The 17,949-nt window shown below is 39.5% G+C and overlaps 1 protein-coding gene across 10 annotated transcripts in view; it reads left to right on the forward strand.

The window, feature by feature from the left end:
* The window catches only part of SPEF2 (sperm flagellar and cilia associated 2), a 208,077-nt gene that overhangs the window by 106,829 nt on the left and 83,299 nt on the right, over window positions 1-17,949 (forward strand). For all 10 annotated transcript variants that reach the window (XR_015148649.1, XM_086361399.1, XM_086361400.1 and 7 more), the window contains 3 exons: window positions 10,060-10,208; window positions 16,504-16,631; window positions 16,715-16,853. Coding sequence is in view for 9 of the 10 variants with exons in the window: in XM_086361399.1 (XP_086217525.1) it covers window positions 10,060-10,208; window positions 16,504-16,631; window positions 16,715-16,853 (416 nt within the window). In the remaining variant the exon portion in view is untranslated. The remainder of the gene's footprint in view (window positions 1-10,059; window positions 10,209-16,503; window positions 16,632-16,714; window positions 16,854-17,949) is intronic.

Raw genomic sequence — 17,949 nt, forward strand, 5'->3', positions numbered from 1 at the left:
GTACCTCTAAATGATAGCACTGCCTTTTCTATATTGGCTGCCTAGAAATTCAGAACCAAATTAGCATCTAAGATTTTAGTTTCTAAGCAAGGACCTATATCCTGGAGTCTGCTTTCTAATTCCTCTCCCTGCTTTGACCTCCTAATTTAGGTTGTATTTTTCCTGATCTAGTTTCATTTATTTTCTATCTTAACTGTTTCTGTGAAATAAGGGGGATACAATTTTGTAAATAATTGATAGTTGGCAGAAGAAATGCCAGGCTCTTAAAAGCATATTTAGTTGCATTGTATGTTGAAGCCACTGGGCTTCCCAGGTGGCTTAGTGATAAAGAATCCTCCTGCCAACACAGGAGACACAGGTTTGATCCCTGGGTTGGGACGATCCTGTGGAAAAGAAAATGGCAACCCACTCCAGTATTCTTGCCTGGGAAATCCTAACAGAAGATTGGTGGACTACAGTCCGTGGTGTTGCAAAAGAGTCAATTGTGACTTAGAGACTAAACAACAATAGTGTTGAAGCTGCTACATGCGTGCCTGCTCAGTCTTTAAGTTGTGTCTGACTCTTTGCAACTCCATGGTCTATAACCCAACAGGCTTCTTTGTCCATGGAATTTCTCAGGCAAAACCACTGGAGGGAGTTACCATTTTCTTCTTCAGGGAATCTTCTCAGCCTAGGGATCGAACCCACATCTCCTGCATTGGCAGGTGAATTCTTTACCACTGAGCCACCAGAAAAGCCCTGGAGCTGCTACAGCAACAAATCAAAGATTGGAATGCAGTTATGGACACACCCAGTTGACTTCTGCGGAGTACATGCTCAGGGGGTTGTCATGATGTACCACTGCTTACTTTTTCATTAGAGATTGCCAATGCAATAGCAGCCCAAGAATGTACAATGTTCACAAAATGATGGCTTAAAAGGATCTCTATTTTGGCATTCAAAAATGCATATCCATGATTCTCAAAGCATCTCACCCTTTTCTGATTATATAACCTGATAGGTTTATGTAACTAGTCATTGTGAGTCAACATTGGTGAGATTAAAAATTTAGCTAGAGTTTTGGCTATAATTTATATGCTTTCTCTCACCTGTTTACAAACAGGAGAATAGTTTCCACATTTACATTATGAATCCCTTACTTTCTCATTGTGATCAGCAAAAGCAAATGAAGGATCTGCACAGAATCATCAAAAATAGAAATCAAATATACTTATGCATTGTTGTGGTTTTTCAGTCGCTCAGTCATGTCCAACTTTTTGTGATCCCAAGGACTGCAGCACACCAGGCTTCCCTGTCCTTCACTACCTCCCAGGGTTTGCTCAAACTCATGTCCATTGAGTCAGTGATGCTATCTAACCATCTTATCCTCTGTCATCCCCTTCTCTTCCTGCCCTCATTCTTTGCCAGCATCAGGGTCTTTTCCAATGAGTGGGCTCTTCACACCAAGTGGCCAAAGTATTGGAGCCTCAGCTTCAGCATCAGTCCTTCCAATGAATATTCAGGGTCAATTTACTTTAGGATTGACTGGTTTGATCTCCTTGCAATCCAAGGGACTCTTAAGAGTCTTCTCCAGCACCACAATTTGAAAGCATAAATTTTTAGGTCGTCAGCCTTCCTGCTGGTCCAACTCTCACATCCATACATGACTATTGGAAAAGCCATGGCTTTGACTATACAGACTTTTGTCAGCTGTTGGTGAAGTGATGTCTCTGCTCTTTAATATGCTGTGTAGGTTTGTCATAACTTTCCTTCCAAGGAGCAAGAATCTCTTAATTTCATGGCTGCATTCACCATCGACAGGCATCTTGGAGCCCAAGAAAATAAAATCTGTCACTGTTTCCACTTTTTTCCTTCTATTTGCTATAAAGTGATAGGACCAGATGCCAGTATCCTAGTTTTTTAAATGTTGAGTTTTAAGCTAGCTTTTTCATTCTCCTCTTTCTCCCTCATCAAAATATTCTTTAGCTCCTCTTTGCTTTCTGCCATTAGAGTGGTATCATCTGCATATCTGAGGTTGTTGATAATTCTCCTGGCAATCTTGATTCTAGCTTGTAATTCATCCAGCCCAGAATTTCGCATGATGTACTCTGCATGTAAGTTAAATAAGCAGGGTGACATTATACAACCTTGACATACTTCTTTCCAAATTTTGAATCAATCCTTTGTTACATGTCTGGTTCTAACTGTTGCTTCTTGACCTGTATACAGGTTTCTCTGGAAACAGGTAAGGTGCTCTGGTTTTCAGATCCCTTTAAGAATTTTCCACAGTTTGTTGTGATCCACACAGTCAAAGGCTTTAGTGTAGTCAATGAAGCAGTAGATGTTTTTTCTGGAATTTCTTTGTTTTCTCTATGATCTAACAAAAGTTGGCAATTGATCTCTGGTTCCTCTGCCTTTTCTAAACTCAGCTTGTACATCTGGAAGTTCTCTGTTCACATACTGCTGAAGCCTAGCTTGAAGGATCTTGAGCATTACCTTGCTAGCGTGTGAGATGAGCACAACTGTACGGTAACTTGAACATTCTTTGACATTGCTCTTTGGAATTAAAATGAAAACTTACCTTTTCCAGTCCTGTCCAAATCATCATTAGACCTAATAATGCACATGCTTTGAGAGCATCTAGGTAAAAGTATACTCAAACAAACCATAAGCAAATACAGCTTCACCCAGCAAAATATACATCCATTTAAATCATGCAGTTAGCTCAGTTTAAGTAAATTCAAGAACTCTTTTTTCTTTTATTTTACTAGTCTGTTTCTATTTCCATAAACATAGTTTCTACTGTATTGAATAATATTTGAAATAGATGAACTCTTGATCAAGATTTAGAAGTCTTTCTTCTACATAGAAGTACTGTTGTTTTGGCATGTATAACAGGATTTACTTCATTAAGAGGAAGTCTTAGTAATTTTAATTCTTTATATTTGGAACTAATACCTTTGGGAGCTGAATGCTATTAATTGGTTAACTGTTTACTTCACAAGCTATTTGATACCAATTAATTATATTGAAAGCGTGGCTTGAGGAGCCACCTCCTTTTTCCTTCCTTCAAATTTATCCTTGTTTCCTGTTGTTGGCATCTTTGACTCATCTTTATTTTTCCCTGCATATCCGATCAATCCCTACCCTTCTCCCTGCTACTCTTGACACTGAAATGCCATTTGCAATTGTATTTATGGTATTCTTAAAGAATTTATTATCTTCAACCATCTGCCATGGCCCTATTTTATTCCTTCATAAAATAAGGACTTTTCTACTCTGTGACCTTACCTAGGAGGCATTACATAAGGGCTAATTGAAGAGTTTTCCTTAATCAACCAATTTCAGAAAAATGCTGTGTTACACCAAATTAAAATATATTTACTCTCCATGGAGATAGATGATATAGATATGTATGTCCTGTGATCATCTATCTCTAAGGCAGTGGCAGGCACACTATGTAATATCTCAAAACATTGTGACTGCAGAACTCTCTCGGAGGAGTATCCTCTGGGACTAAAAAGTGAAAGTGTTGCTCAGTCATGTCTGCCTCTTTGAGACCCCATAGACTGTAGCCCACCAAGCTCCTTTGTCCAAAGGATTCTCCAGGCAAGAATACTGGAATGGGTTGCCATTTCCTTCTCCAGGGGATCTTCCCGACCCAGGGACTGAACCTGGGTCTCCGGTATTGCAGGCAGATTCTTTACCATCTGAGCCACCGGGGAAGCCCCCATTGGGACTAGAGTTCTATAAATAAATGCTTGGAAATCTCGTCCTCTTTAGTTCTGTCGACCTGTATTAGTACTAATACATGTATTAGTACTGGGACTGTTCCAGTGCTAGCCTTCTGATTTAACTCATAGTTTAGGTGCTGCCAAGCCACTTAGCTGTAAATATTTTGTCAATGTTATAAACATTAATGACATTTCATTTTAAGGACATGTAAGAACAGAGGAAAAAAAAGATGAAAGTGAAATGGAATTGAAATCCCTAGATCATCTATTAACACCGTGGTTCTTTAAGTTCAGCCCTAGATCAGTAGCATCTGCATCACCTGGGAACTTTTTAGAAAAACAGATACTTGGTCCCACCCCAGACCTACTGAATATGAAACTCCTGGAGGGGCCAAGCAATTTGTATTTTAAAAAGCCCTCTAGGGAATTCTGGTGCTCACTAAAGTTGAAGAACTACCATGTTGATGCCAAAGACTGATTGCTCAATTTTAGCCATTGGAATATAAGAAACCTTCTGTTATTTCTAATGTATTATATATAATACGTCCTGGTTCCCAAAATGTTTAAGGTGGATTACAATTTAAAAAACAACATGTGTTTAACAATACTTTGACACAGAAGTAAAAAGCCCTAAGCTTTTCTAGGATTAATTTCTAAAATACTCTTTTTTAATGACCTTGGACCTTAAACAGGGAACAGTATGTGTTACTACATACAAAACCTTAATAGATTTTAGAATAAATGCAAAACATGTTAGGTTTTATCTGAAAGTTGATGCCACACATTAGAAAGTTGATGATCAATTTACAATCATGGTTCAGATGGCAAAATTCAACATTCTCCTTGTACAATATAATTCATAGTAATAATAATAACAACGAACTACCTCTTGTAGAATGCCTACCATATGTCAGGCACTATGCAAGATCATTTTTATGTATAATCTCACTAAATCCTCATAACCACCTGTGAAGTAGCAATGATCATTTCCTTCAAAGATGAGGAAATTGAGAGTCAAAATAAATAAGGTAATATTTTGTTAGGAATCATTAATCTGAGAGAAGGGAAAGTCAGTCTCGTCACACTTTGGTGAATGCAATCTACACTCCATATTAACTCTCCACAGGGTCAGAACTTCCTTGGATTTTTCCTTAACACCATCATCTAATTTAAATGAATTAAATAATATTATCTATACTCTATTATCTAGCCTTTCAATGAATTGATTTCTCAGGCTGAACTTTTAATAGATTTTTCACTACAAGCAGAAAAATTAAATTGTAACAATTATAATGCAAATAGAACAGTCTTAAAATCAATTTATAAGCCAAGTAAATAGTATTAAAATGACAACTCTAAAACTTGCAGATTTCTAAATATCAAACTAATGAACACTTCTGAACATGAATTACATCAATAAACAGTAAAGGCAATCAAATATGATAGTCAAATGCATGGACCCTGGAGTGGGCCTGCCTGGACTGAGATTCTAGCTCTGCCTGTTTACCATCTAAGTGGCATCCAAGTGACTAAGGACAGACAACTTGACCTTGGCTTGTCTCAGTTCCCTCGTGTGTAAAATGAGGTCATAAAAGTACTTCCCTGTGGCTATTGCAGGGAATAAGTAAATATACAAAAAAAAAAAAAAAACAGGATCCAGCTCAGAGTACATGGGACTAAATAAATGTGGGATATAATTATTGATTCCAGATCAGGTTATCAAAGACTGTGGGCAGAAAGGCGAATCCTTTGCAAAGTTGACTTAAGGAGTTCCCAGTGTTTATCACTGATTATAATTATACTAAAATCAGGTCCTATATGTGATCCCAAATAACCAGTCCTCATTACTTTATAGTAGTCTACATTTCACATCTCCAGCCCCACACAATATTCAGCAAATCTGGAAAACTCAGCAGTGGCCACAGGACCAGTGGTCAGTTTTCATTACAACCCCAAAGAAAGGCAATACCAAAGAATTTTTGAACTACCACACAGTTGCACTCATCCCACACACTAGCAAAGTAATGCTGAAAATTCTCCAAGCCAGGCTTCAACAGTATGTGAACCCTGAACTTCCAGATGTTCAAGCTGGATTTAGAGAAGGCAGAGGAACTAGAGATCAAATTGCCAACATCCGCTGGATCATTGAAAAAGCAAGAGAGTTACAGAAAAACATCTTTTTCTGCTTTATTGACTATGCCAAAGCATTTGACTGTGTGGAAAATTCTGAAAGAGATGGGAATACCAGACCACCTTAACTGCCTCCTGAGAAATCTGTATGCAGGTCAAGAAGCAACAGTTAGAACTGGACATGGAACAACAGACTGGTTGCAAATGGGGAAAGGAGTACGTCAAGGCTGAATATTGTCACCCTGCTTATTTAACCTATATGCAGAGTACATCATGAGAAATGCTGGGCTGGATGAAGCACAAAGTGGAATCAAGATTGCCAGGAGAATTATCAGTAACCTCAGATATGTGGATGACACCCTTCTTATGGCAGAAAGCGAAGAAGAACTAAAGAACCTCTTGATGAAAGTCAAAGAGGAGAGTGAAAAAGTTGGCTTAAAGCTCAACATGCAGAAAACTAAGATCATGGCGTCTGGTCCCATCACTTCATGGCAAATAGATGGGGAAACAGTGGAAACAGTGAGAGACTTTATTTTTGGGGGGACTCCAAAGTCACTGTACGTGGTAACTACGGCCATGAAATTAAAAGACGCTTGCTGCTTGGAAGAAAAGCTATAACCAACCTAGACAGCCTATTAAAAAGCAGTTCTAATGAGGTGGATGAAACTGGAGCCTATTATACAGAGTGAAGTAAGCCAGAAGGAAAAACAGAAATACAGTATACTAACGCACATATATGGAATTTAGAAAGATGGTAACAATAACCCGGTGTACGAGACAGCAAAAGAGACACTGATGTATAGAACAGTCTTATGGACTCTGTGGGAGAGGGAGAGGGTGGGAAGATTTGGGAGAATGGCAATGAAACATGTAAAATATCATGTAGGAAACGAGTTGCCAGTCCAGGTTCAATGCATGATGCTGGATGCTTGGGGCTGGTGCACTGGGACGGCCCAGAGGGATGGTATGGGGAGGGAGGAGGGAGGAGGGTTCGGGATGGGGAACACATGTATACCTGTGGCGGATTCATTTTGATATTTGGCAAAACTAATACAATTATGTAAAGTTTAAAAATAAAATAAAATTGGAAGAATTAAAAAAAATAAATAAAAAAAATAAAAAAATAAAAAAAAAAAATAAAAAGCAGAGACATTACTTTGCCGACAAAGGTCCATCTAGTCAAGGCTATGGTTTTTCTAGTAGTCATGTGTGGATGTGAGAGTTGGACTACAAAGAAAACTAAGTGCCAAAGAATTGATGCTTTTGAACTGCGGTGTTGGAGAAGACTCTTGAGAGTCCCTTGGACTGCAAGGACACCCTACCAGTCCATCCTAAAGCAAATCAGTCCTGAATATTCATTGGAAGGATTGATGCCGAAGCTGAAACTCCAATACTTTGGCCACCTAATGCGAAGAACCGACTCATTGGAAAAGACCCTGATGCTGGGAAAGATTGGAGGCAGGAGGAGAAGGGGATGACAGAGGATGAGATGGTTGGATTGCATCACCAATGCAATGGACATGAGTTTGAGTAAGCTCCAGGAGTTGATGATGGACAGGGAAGCCTGGTGTGCTACAGTCCATGGGGTCTCAGAGTCAGACACGACTGAGCGACTAAACTGAACTGAACTGAGCTCCACACAGAGAAACAACATGAATTCTAGGACACCAAGGAGAGAAAACTCTTCCAAAATAGCTTCTCAGTAGTGATTTAGAGAATAAGCTGGTTCATGCCCCATATCTGGCTCCTTACCTAACACTGACACCCTTCTCTTCCTGGCCACGTTGCTTCAGAGCTAAAATTTTCATTTATCCAAGGCATCCTGAGTCTCTACTTCATTTGCCAATGTTTGCAGCCCAGGCAACTATTAGCACCATATGTTAACAACGAAATGTTTTCTTGCTGAAGCAAAAACAATAAGGAAGCTGTCACTGTTAACCAATCTTCTTGTTTCTACCCAGTGAGGTTCTTAATTAAATCTGATTCTACTAGGGCATGTTTTAAGACTGAAAGGTAATAAAAATGCCTTTCTTTTAAAGAAAAATCAGACTTTTTACATCTTATCCTCCTTCCTACAATCTTAATTCACTGAATAGTGCCAACTTAATGTAAAAGTGTTCCAGTTTTCTTAAATTCCTTTCTTCAATTGATGAAGTTTTTTTCTTACCTTTCCTGAGCTCCTAGTATGTTATTATCATTGCTCAAATCTGTTGCTCTGCTGTTTCAACTTTGACTATTTATTCACAGATAAAATCATTAAACAAATCCCATGTTCATGTTGTAAAATTTTGTTTTTCTTTTATACCTCATTTTATCTACTTGTTCTCACTCCATGGGCTTCTGCATGATACAGTTAGATTCTAATAACTGGACTAAAAACTGCTAAAATCTGCCTTTACCATGTGCTAAGAACAGATTACCCTTCAAACTTCTCATGCAAGAAGAATGGCTGCCCTGAGAACTCAATAATTCAACCTCCAATGAAAGCAAACATCTTAGAAATGGAAACCTTCACATGGTCACATGAGTAATACTTTAAAAGGACTGCCTTTTGTAAACTCGAGATGTTGATAGATTTTGTTCAAATGTGATATCTATTTTCACTCTCTATGCCAATAGATACATTTTAATTCATTTACATCTTTTCCTCTTAGCATTTTGATTGTTTAAAACAATTAGATAAAATTTAAACAAGATCAAAGCACAGTGGTTCAAAAATACTTCCTGGCTGTCGTAGTTTTCACTGAATGATCATGATATGTAAGAAAATAAGAAAAAGAAACTCATTCCAATCTCATAATTACAAAGTTATCCTTAGAAATTCTCCTTAGAAAAATTCATCTTAAAGTAGTAGTGTTATCACATATTTTACCAGAAACTCAGGTCAGAGAATTAAAAAATTACCATATAGAAACATTTCTCAAATTATGAACATTTTTGGTTATTACCTGAATAAAGATGTTCTTAAATTTTTCTAATTTAAAATAAAATCTAGATACAACTTTAAACTTGTAGATAGCAGTACTGTTTTTAGCACTGAACTGTCCACAGTACATAATTGACAATTTCTCCTCTACTTATAATCCATATATTTTTAACTATTATAAAAATGGAAGATGTATTTACTTTCCTAAACAGCATATCATTAAATAATATTCACTAAAGAAATATATTTTGGGGAAAGAAAGTGCTGCAAATTCTATAGGCATTTATAAACTGCATCTAAAATCTTAACAACATATCTGAAAGTAAGTGAAATTTAAACTGAATGAATTCCTAAATTATAACTTTGATCCTTTAAGGAAATATAGGCGCTTTCTGAGTTAAGGTAGTTTCATCAGTCACAAGATCTTTCAGACCACATGGATACCACTTCACTGGCCTGAATTCCCCCTTGATATTCTCAGATAGCGCATGCCCTTTCTGGATTCTGAGCTGAAATGAGGCCTCTCTTTCTGCTCCTCCAACCTCCTTTTCTTCCTCCTTCTCTTCCTTCCCCTCTCTTTCCCTTCTCACTCTTCCTCTCCTCTCTCCTTCCCTCCCCTCTCCCCACCACCTTATGCCTTAATTCAGCCAGGCTTTTGGCACAGAGGTTGCCTTCATCCATACAACCTGACTGTAGTAAGAAATATAGTTTCCCTGATTAGAAACCCTCTGTCTGATCCAGGGAATATGGAACTATTCAAGAGCTACAATACCTCTTCTCCTCCCCTGCACCCCTCATTGACTCCAGCCGACTCATAACAGCATCCTTTCTCCCGGCAATTTCTCCTGGGTTTCAGTAAACAAGAACACTGCTCCTGTTGTGACTACCCTCTTTCTTTTTCAGGGTGATAGTTCAATTTGCCAGTTTTTTGCAATAGTAAATTGCACTTTTCTCTGGAGTCTAAACTTTATAAAAACCATGTGTTCATTGTAGAAGCAAGGACAGAGATGAAAATGAAGTATCAAGTTGCTTTCCACAGCTAATTGGACAAGAGAAGTATAGTATTGCTTTAAAAAAAAAAAAAAAAAACCTGCTGTTGGTATCATTGATACATTTAGGGGCTGTAGAGAATGAGATTTTTTGTTTTTGATTTGATAAATCTGCCCAAAGTTGCTTAAAGAGCAATTAATGAATTGCATGAAGCTCATGGCAATCATAAATTTAATCCTCCACCAGAATCTGTCCCCATCCATATCCTTGAAATTTCATGATTTAATATACATGTTGAAGGTTCTCCTAGAGGAAAATCGCTAGGAGGAAAGATTCCACTCAAGAAATCACCTGCTGAGTCTACAGATGTTTCACCGGTCCCAGTAGTGCCAGCCCCATCGAAGCCCGGATCAGAAGAGTGGGTGTATGTAAATGAACCAATTCCTGAGGTATGGCAGTTTAGACTCAAACTAGTAGAATTTCTTCTTTCTCCTCTTTATGGTAAGATTCACATTGCACCATCCAAAAGGCCTTTCTTGGCTGATAATATATGTATTTATCAAAAAAGCAGAGATGATCATTTGAGAATATTCATTGAACCACATTTCATGTTTTTCTCTGCACCCTCAAGTTTCTGAGTCATGCTTTGAGCGGCTGGTGAGTGATGCAATCAGGAGAGTAAATGGTCTCTGTGAGGACCAATTTTCTCCCCAAGGAGGAGCAGAGATGCAATTTTCTGGAAAGACAGCTTCCCCAGAACACAGACCCAGAAAATTACAGCCCTCCAACCCAGCTCTCATACCCACATCATAAGGCTTTCATATGAAGTTTAACCCCTGAATTTTCAGAAATAGAAGGAAAATTTTGAAGCTAACTCAACTCATAAATGAGTAGGGAGCTACCTGGCCTGACCTCCTTAATAAATCCGGCAAGGGGATGTCCAGCTGAGCCCTGAAGCTTAAATTGGTTCTTCATTCTCTGACAGCTGCAAGGCCCAGTTGTCACCTTGGCAACTTTACTGGAGTATAGTTGTTATGCAATGCTATATTGTTTTCTGCTGTATAGAAAAGTGAATCAGCTATGTGTTTACATATATCCCCTCTTTTGGGGATTTCCTTCCCATACAGAACACTGAGTAGATGGGCTGCTTAAATAGATAAGTCATCTTGGGAAAATTACACAGAATGGCCTTTCTTTTAAGACTTTTTGAACAACTTAGTCCCTGTCTTCTTTATTTCAGTCCTCCATGGTTTTCGACTCTTATGAGCTCTCAGCCCTGACGATCTATGCCAGATACTTGAGACCCAGCCATGAGTTGCAGTTATTATTGAGCATTCCTAGGGAAACATCTTCTTTATCTCCCCAATTAAATGATAAACCCTTTGGAGGAGGGTAGAAGGATGTAAAATAATTCACTGCATTCAATACAGAGTCAAATACAGTGACAACTGTGTTAGAGATTCTTTATAGAGCTCTGAAGAGTTAATTAATTAGCATTGACGGGGAGATTAGAACAGGAAATATTAGAAGATTAAAACTTTATATGATATTAATATAGATGTGTATAATTAATATCACTCAGCCAAATAGTAGCTACTTTGAAAACTAAATATATTCAAAAACTGTCATAGCAGCAGTATACAGAAGTGGTTGATGGGACGGAGATAAAATTAAAATGATATTATTGGGCGGGAGTTGGACAGTGAGAGACAAAAATAGTGAAATCTAATCCTTAACTCCAAACCCTGATGCCCTTGAAAGAAATAAATTCATAGAGGACAAGAGGGAACTAAAAGGAGTACAAAATAAACATTTACATTGAGATAAGATGCAAGCTTCCCTTGTATGAGATCTTCTAGTCAGGATCCTGGCAGAAAGCAGATGATGATTTAAAGACAGCTGAACAAAGGCTGATTTATATTTATATATATATATATATATATATATAAAGAGTCGGATATGATTGAAGCAACATAGCACTTACATATATATATAAGTGCTATGTCGTGCTATGCACTTCAATCATAAGTGCTATGTCACTGCAATCATATCTGACTCTTTCATGACCTTATGGGTTGCTGCCCACCAGGCTCCTCTGTCCATGGAATTTTCCAAACAAGACTACTGGAGTGGCTTGCCATGCCCTACTCCAGGGGATCTTCCTGACCCAAGGATCGAACCCTCATTGCCTGTATCACAGGTGGATTTTTTACCCATTGAGCCACCAGAAAGCCCATATATATGTTTGTGTGTGTATGTGTATATATATATATATATATATATGGATGTGTGTGTGTGTGTATGAAAGAAAAAGTGAAAGTCATGTATGACTCTTTGCAACCCCATGGACTATACAGTCCATGGAATTCTGCAGGCCAGAATACTGGAGTGGGTAGCCATTCCCTTCTCCAGGGGATCTTCCCAAACCAAGGATCGAACCCAGGTCTCCCACATTTCAGGCAAATTCTTTACCAGTTGAGCCACCAGAGAAGCCCAAGAATTCTGGAGTACCCTGTCCCTTCTTCAGGGAAGCCCAAGAATTCTGGAGTACCTTGTCCCTTCTTCAGGGCATCTTCCTGACCCAGGAATCGAACTGGGGTTTCCTGCATTGCAGATGGATTCTTTATCAACTGAGCTACCAGGGAAGCTCATGTGTGTGTGTGTGTGTAGTCAATAAATAAGGAAATCTACAAGAGTTAGATTGTTACCCCCAATGGGAGCTATTATCGCTCCTGGGCCTGAGAAGGTGAGGACAGGGAGCACAGGTGAAGACCTCAAGAAGACCTGTGCACAGAGAGAACCACCTGCCAGGGCTGTGGCCTTCCCAGAGGATGCAGCCCCCTGCAGCGACCAGCAGAGAGGAGCAGGGAAACACTTAACCAGACCTCATGTCCTTTCTGTTTTCGTAGTCCCTGCCTGGGAGGAGGAAGGCAAGGGAGGAAGGTAAGGGAGGTTCCTAAAGTAATTTACGTGAGTTGGCCTCCCAGGGCACCAAGCAGGGTGAAGCGTGAAGGATGGGGAGTCAGTCTGTAGGGACTACAGAAGGATATACAGCCCAGACCTCTAGTTACCTAAGTGACACCATGGAGAGTACTCCTTTTGCTGTGACCAGAAGTAGCCTAGAACCTGGAAACAAAGCAGGCCACATGCTCTCCTCTGCTCCTTTTCCATTCTAAGCTTCTCACATGTGAGCTGCAGAGCTTACCTGCAAACAGAGAAGAAAGACAGATGCCCAGTTAAAAAATTTGAGTTTCATATAATCAATAAAATAGATATATATGTGCATAATCAATTATATATATATATATATATATGTTCTTCCTACACTTTATCAGGTAAACCTAGTTCCAGGCCTTCCAGGGACCCCAGATGTACTTCAATAGGCATGTGGAAAGACACAGAGATAGTTATTGCTTCCACATCTGGCTCTTGCAGGGGGAGGCAGCAACCAAGTTCGAGGGAAACCTGGGTCCTTCCCCCTTTGCCAGACACAAGGAAGGTGTGGAGAAAACTAAGGAGGCAGTGGAGTGAGGGGTCTTTGCTTTCTAGCTTCTCAAGCTTGGGGGATACTTGCCTTGGCTACCCAATTTCCTATTATGCTTCAGTCAATGAAGAGAAGATTATTTAATTGGAAAGGACAGGTCTTAGCATCTAGTCACGGCACATAACCTCAAGTCCCTAGACCCAGAAAAATCACATCCCAGAGAATTAAAGAAACTACAGATAGACATTATCAATAACTCACAGAAATCCACAGAAGATACAGTATAATATGGAAGATCAGATGTGGACAAAGGCCTAAATATTTAATTAAAGGCAGATGAGATTTAATAGCATGTCTTCCCACATTGCAGGCAGATTCTTTATCGTCTGAGCCACAAGGAAAGCCCAAGACCAGTGATCCAAAGATTAATCCCTGACAAAATGTAAAAGAAAATTATTAAACATATGCCTTCTGAGCATCTATAACATACAAAATAACCACACAAATCTCAGATAGGTTCACTAAGCCTGAGTCCTGCTGGACTGGCCCTTTCCTTTTCTCTGATAGCAAGGTTGGGTTGGTGGGTCAGGGAAGGATCATAAACATAGTATATTTTGAATTCAAAATAGTATTTGACAATTTCTTATGAAGTTTTTGTAGATAAATGAGAGCAGTGAGCAGGATATTAGTTCAATGAGGTCCATTCCTGGGTGGTAACTCTCCACGCACTGAGTGTTAATGTCTTGAAGTCACTAGGAGGGAGTTTTGGTGTGTGCATGCGTGGGTGCATGCTCAGTCATGTCCGACTCTTTTGTGACCCTATGGACTATAGCCTGCCGGGCTCCTCTGTCCATGGGATTTTCCAGGCAAGAATACTGGAGTGGGATGCCATTTCTTCCTCCAGGGGATCTTCCCGACCCAGAGATAGAACCCACATCTCCTGTATCGGTAGGTGGATTCTTTACCCCTGAGTCACCTGGGAATTCTGAGGTTTAGTAGTGGACTTATGTAAAATGGTCTTAAGCACCACTCTGGATACCATATCTTTTAAGAGAGATTATTTTTACAAAACTGGAAACCAGAAGGGAATCTATGTAGGAGAAAGGTGTTAAAATGATATGAGAGAAGCATTGAAAGAACTGTAAATGTTTAATTTAGATAAATGAAATACTAAGGTATGGTTGAACACAGAATCATACATGGAGGGAGAGATTAATCAGAAGTTTGAGTTGAACACACACACACTATTATATATAAGATAGATAACCATAAAGGGCCTACTGTGTAGCACAGGGAACTCTACTCAATATTCTGTGATAAGCTATTTGAAAAAAGAATCTAAAAAAGAATGAAGATACATATACATATAACTGAATCACTTTGCTGTACATGTGAAACTAACACAATATTGTAAATCAGCTATACTCCAATAAAATATTGAAAGTGTTAGTCGCTCAATCATGTCTGACTCTGCAACTCCATGGACTGTACCCCTCCAGGCTTCTCTGCCCATGGGATTCTCCAGGCAAGAATCCTGGAGTGGGTAGCCATTCCCTTCTCCAGGGGATCTTCCTGACCGAGAAGTTGTACCCTGGTCTCCTGCATTACATGCAGATTCTTTGCCACCTGAGCCACCAGGAAAGCCCCAATAAAATATTAATAAAATTAAATTAAATAGAACTAGATTGAGCCATCCAGGCTCTTAAAAATTTAACTGATGATAAATTGGGTTTAATTGAGTCTACTCAATTATCAACGTTTGTTAAGTACCTGTTATTTGCAAATGCTCTATCAGATGCCAGGAATACAAAATTAAGCAAGTTTCATCCTGAATGACAGCCTACATCTCCCCTCTCACATCTTTAAATATTTAACAGGCTGTCACAGGGAAGACAGTATGAATGCAGCCTGTCCTCTGAAAGGCACAGCTAGGGCTTATAAGTAGAAACTACAGGAAGGCGAATAATACAGGAAGAACTTTCCACCAGCACAAGTGTGACCTGGAGGGGGGTTGCTTTGAAATCAATCAGGTCCACAGGAAGACTGGATAATCTATCCCTGGATCTCTTGTCATTTCTCAGTTGGAGAGGAAATTAGCCCAAATGACCTCCAAGGCCCATGTGTGTGTTCCCTGACTAACAAATGCACAGCCAATAAGGGAATAACTACTATACAAAGTTTGTATTAAATATAATAAATATCTTCAATTTTATTTCTTGTTTCATTATCTCTTGGTTTTGATGGTTGATTTGCCTCATTAAAGATAACATAAAAGAAACTTTATGAGTTTCATGGTGCACTTTAAAGCAAATGTGAAACCTCAAGGGGGAATTCAGAGGAATAACTCACCAATCACTGTGACATGAGCCCATAGATGTTCTCCAACTTAGGCAAGATAAGATGTCTGTGATCATTCAATCCATTCATTCGATAAATATTTCTTGAGCACCTAACATGCCCCAGATGCTGTGCTAATTATAGGAAAAACTGTTCAGCAGTGAATAAGATAACCATTCTTCCTGGTTTTATGAGATTGCCATTTTAGAGGTGAATATAGACAAATAACATAAGCAGTTACAACTAATGCCATCAGTGCTCTAAAGGGAGAAGTACAGGGTGCTCAAGTGGGACATCTGAACTTCAGGGGATGAAGGATGACCCTATACACTTGTGGGTTTGGGGAAGGATTTCTGGAAACAAACATGTCTGAGCTGAGACATGAAGAATGGTTTGAAATAGGAATTAACTGGGGGAGGAGCTAGAAGTTGCACAGGGATCATTTAAGTAGCCACAGTTGCATCTTTTAAAAAATATTTATTTATTTGTTTTTTTTAATTGTTTACAGAGTTTTTATTTTTTTATTATTTTTTTTAATTTAATTTTATTTTTAAACTTTACCTAATTGTATTAGTTTTGCCAAATATCAAAATGAATCCATCACAGGTATACATGTGCTCCCCATCCTGAACCCTCCTCCCTCCTCCCTCCCCATACCATCCCTCTGGGTCGTCCCAGTGCACTATTTATTTGATTGTGCTGGCTCTCAGTTGCTGCATGCTGGATCTTTTAGTTACCACATGTGAAATCTAGGTCCCTGACCAGGGATCAAACCCAGGCCCCCTGCATTGGGAGTGTGGACCACCAGGGAAGTCCCAGTGCAGTTGCATCTTGATCTCCCACTTAGTAGTGCCCTTTGGCTCAATTGCACAGAAGCATTTTGCCCTTTGAAATTATGATTTTTATGCTTTGTCATTTAACAGGAAATACCATCATTTTTAGTACCATACTGGAAACTGATAGAAAATTCCTATATAAATTCCATCAAAACAGTACTCAGGCAGTTGAGAGAAGGCCAGCATGCCGTACTTGCTTACTTATATGATATTAGGTAAGTAAAGTTCCCACCGTTCCAGTCATGTAGTTTACAGCGAGGACATGTAAGCTCTGTCTCCTTCCCCCAATGCCTTACAGAACAGGCTTCCAGCAGTTTCTGAGGCGTCCAGACCACAAGCAAGACTTCGTGTCTCAGTGGCAGGCGGATTTCAACTCCCTTCCTGACGACCTGTGGGATGATGAGGAAACAAAGGCTGAGCTGCACCAAAGAGTGAATGTAAGGGAATCTGTGACTCACAGGGCCCAGGTCTCCACACTCTCAAACCTCCCGCTGCAAAAGCCTCATTTATCCCCTCATTATTTTCATGAGGTGTGACGATGAGGAGGGAAATGGTTTGAACATCAACCTGCTGACTTTCAAGAGCAATGGCTCTTCAGCACTTTGAGTTCAGAGTGAGAATCCAATGGTCCATGCTTCTGGAAGGAGGAGTCAAGGCCAGGGATCTAAGATCATTCCAGCCTCTATTTATTTTGTACACTCTTAAGCACTTTGTCAGGTCATGTAAGCATGTGAATGTATGGTATTAACACCAAGTCTGGTATTAAGTATGTGCCTGTCTTGGAGGCAATTAAATCGTTGGTTGATGTCAATGAGAAGGGGAATGAAGGAACATTCCAGAAAGCCTGAAGTGTTGCCTCTATTGAATAGATCCCTTGAGGGAAGCTACCAAATCTTATACATTTTTGTATCTCCAGCAAGCACAGTGCCTGGTACTTGGTCAACAGGCAGATTTTCATAAATTCATAAATGGAGTATACATTTAAGTATGTATGTATATATATTACCCTGATGCTTTAGAAAAGATCCTCTGATGTGTAAGAAGCCTGATTTTGATTTCTTACATTTCCTGTCTCTTGCCTTTTCCTGTCAGGGGAATTCTTTCCCTTGCCACAACTGAAGCCCACCAGGCTCCTCTGTCCATGGGCTTTCCCAGGCAAGAATACTGGAGTGGGTTGCCATTCCCTTCTCCAGAGGATCTTCCCAACCTAGGAATCAAACTGAGTCTCCTACATTGCAGGAAGATTCTTTACCATCTGGGCCACCAGGAAAAGCCCTAAATATAGGCTACTAGTGGTCAAATCTGATTATAGTCTCAATGTTTATTTGTACAACAACAACAACAAATTGCCAAGCTCTACCCCATGGCCCATGCATCTGCTCTGTTAATATTTATTGAACATCTACCAGGGCCTCAGCACTGTTCCAGGGGCTAGGGATTGAACAGTGGAAAAAAAGCCTGTGACGTCAGGATGTTTACATTCTGGGGGCCAGAATGCAAAGAATAAGCAATAAACACATACACGTACAGCGA

Source organism: Bos grunniens, chromosome 20 (genome assembly GCF_055505025.1).
Source record: "Bos grunniens cultivar Pamir isolate PY7600 chromosome 20, Bosgru_T2T1.0, whole genome shotgun sequence".
NCBI classification, from domain to species: Eukaryota; Metazoa; Chordata; class Mammalia; order Artiodactyla; family Bovidae; genus Bos; species Bos grunniens.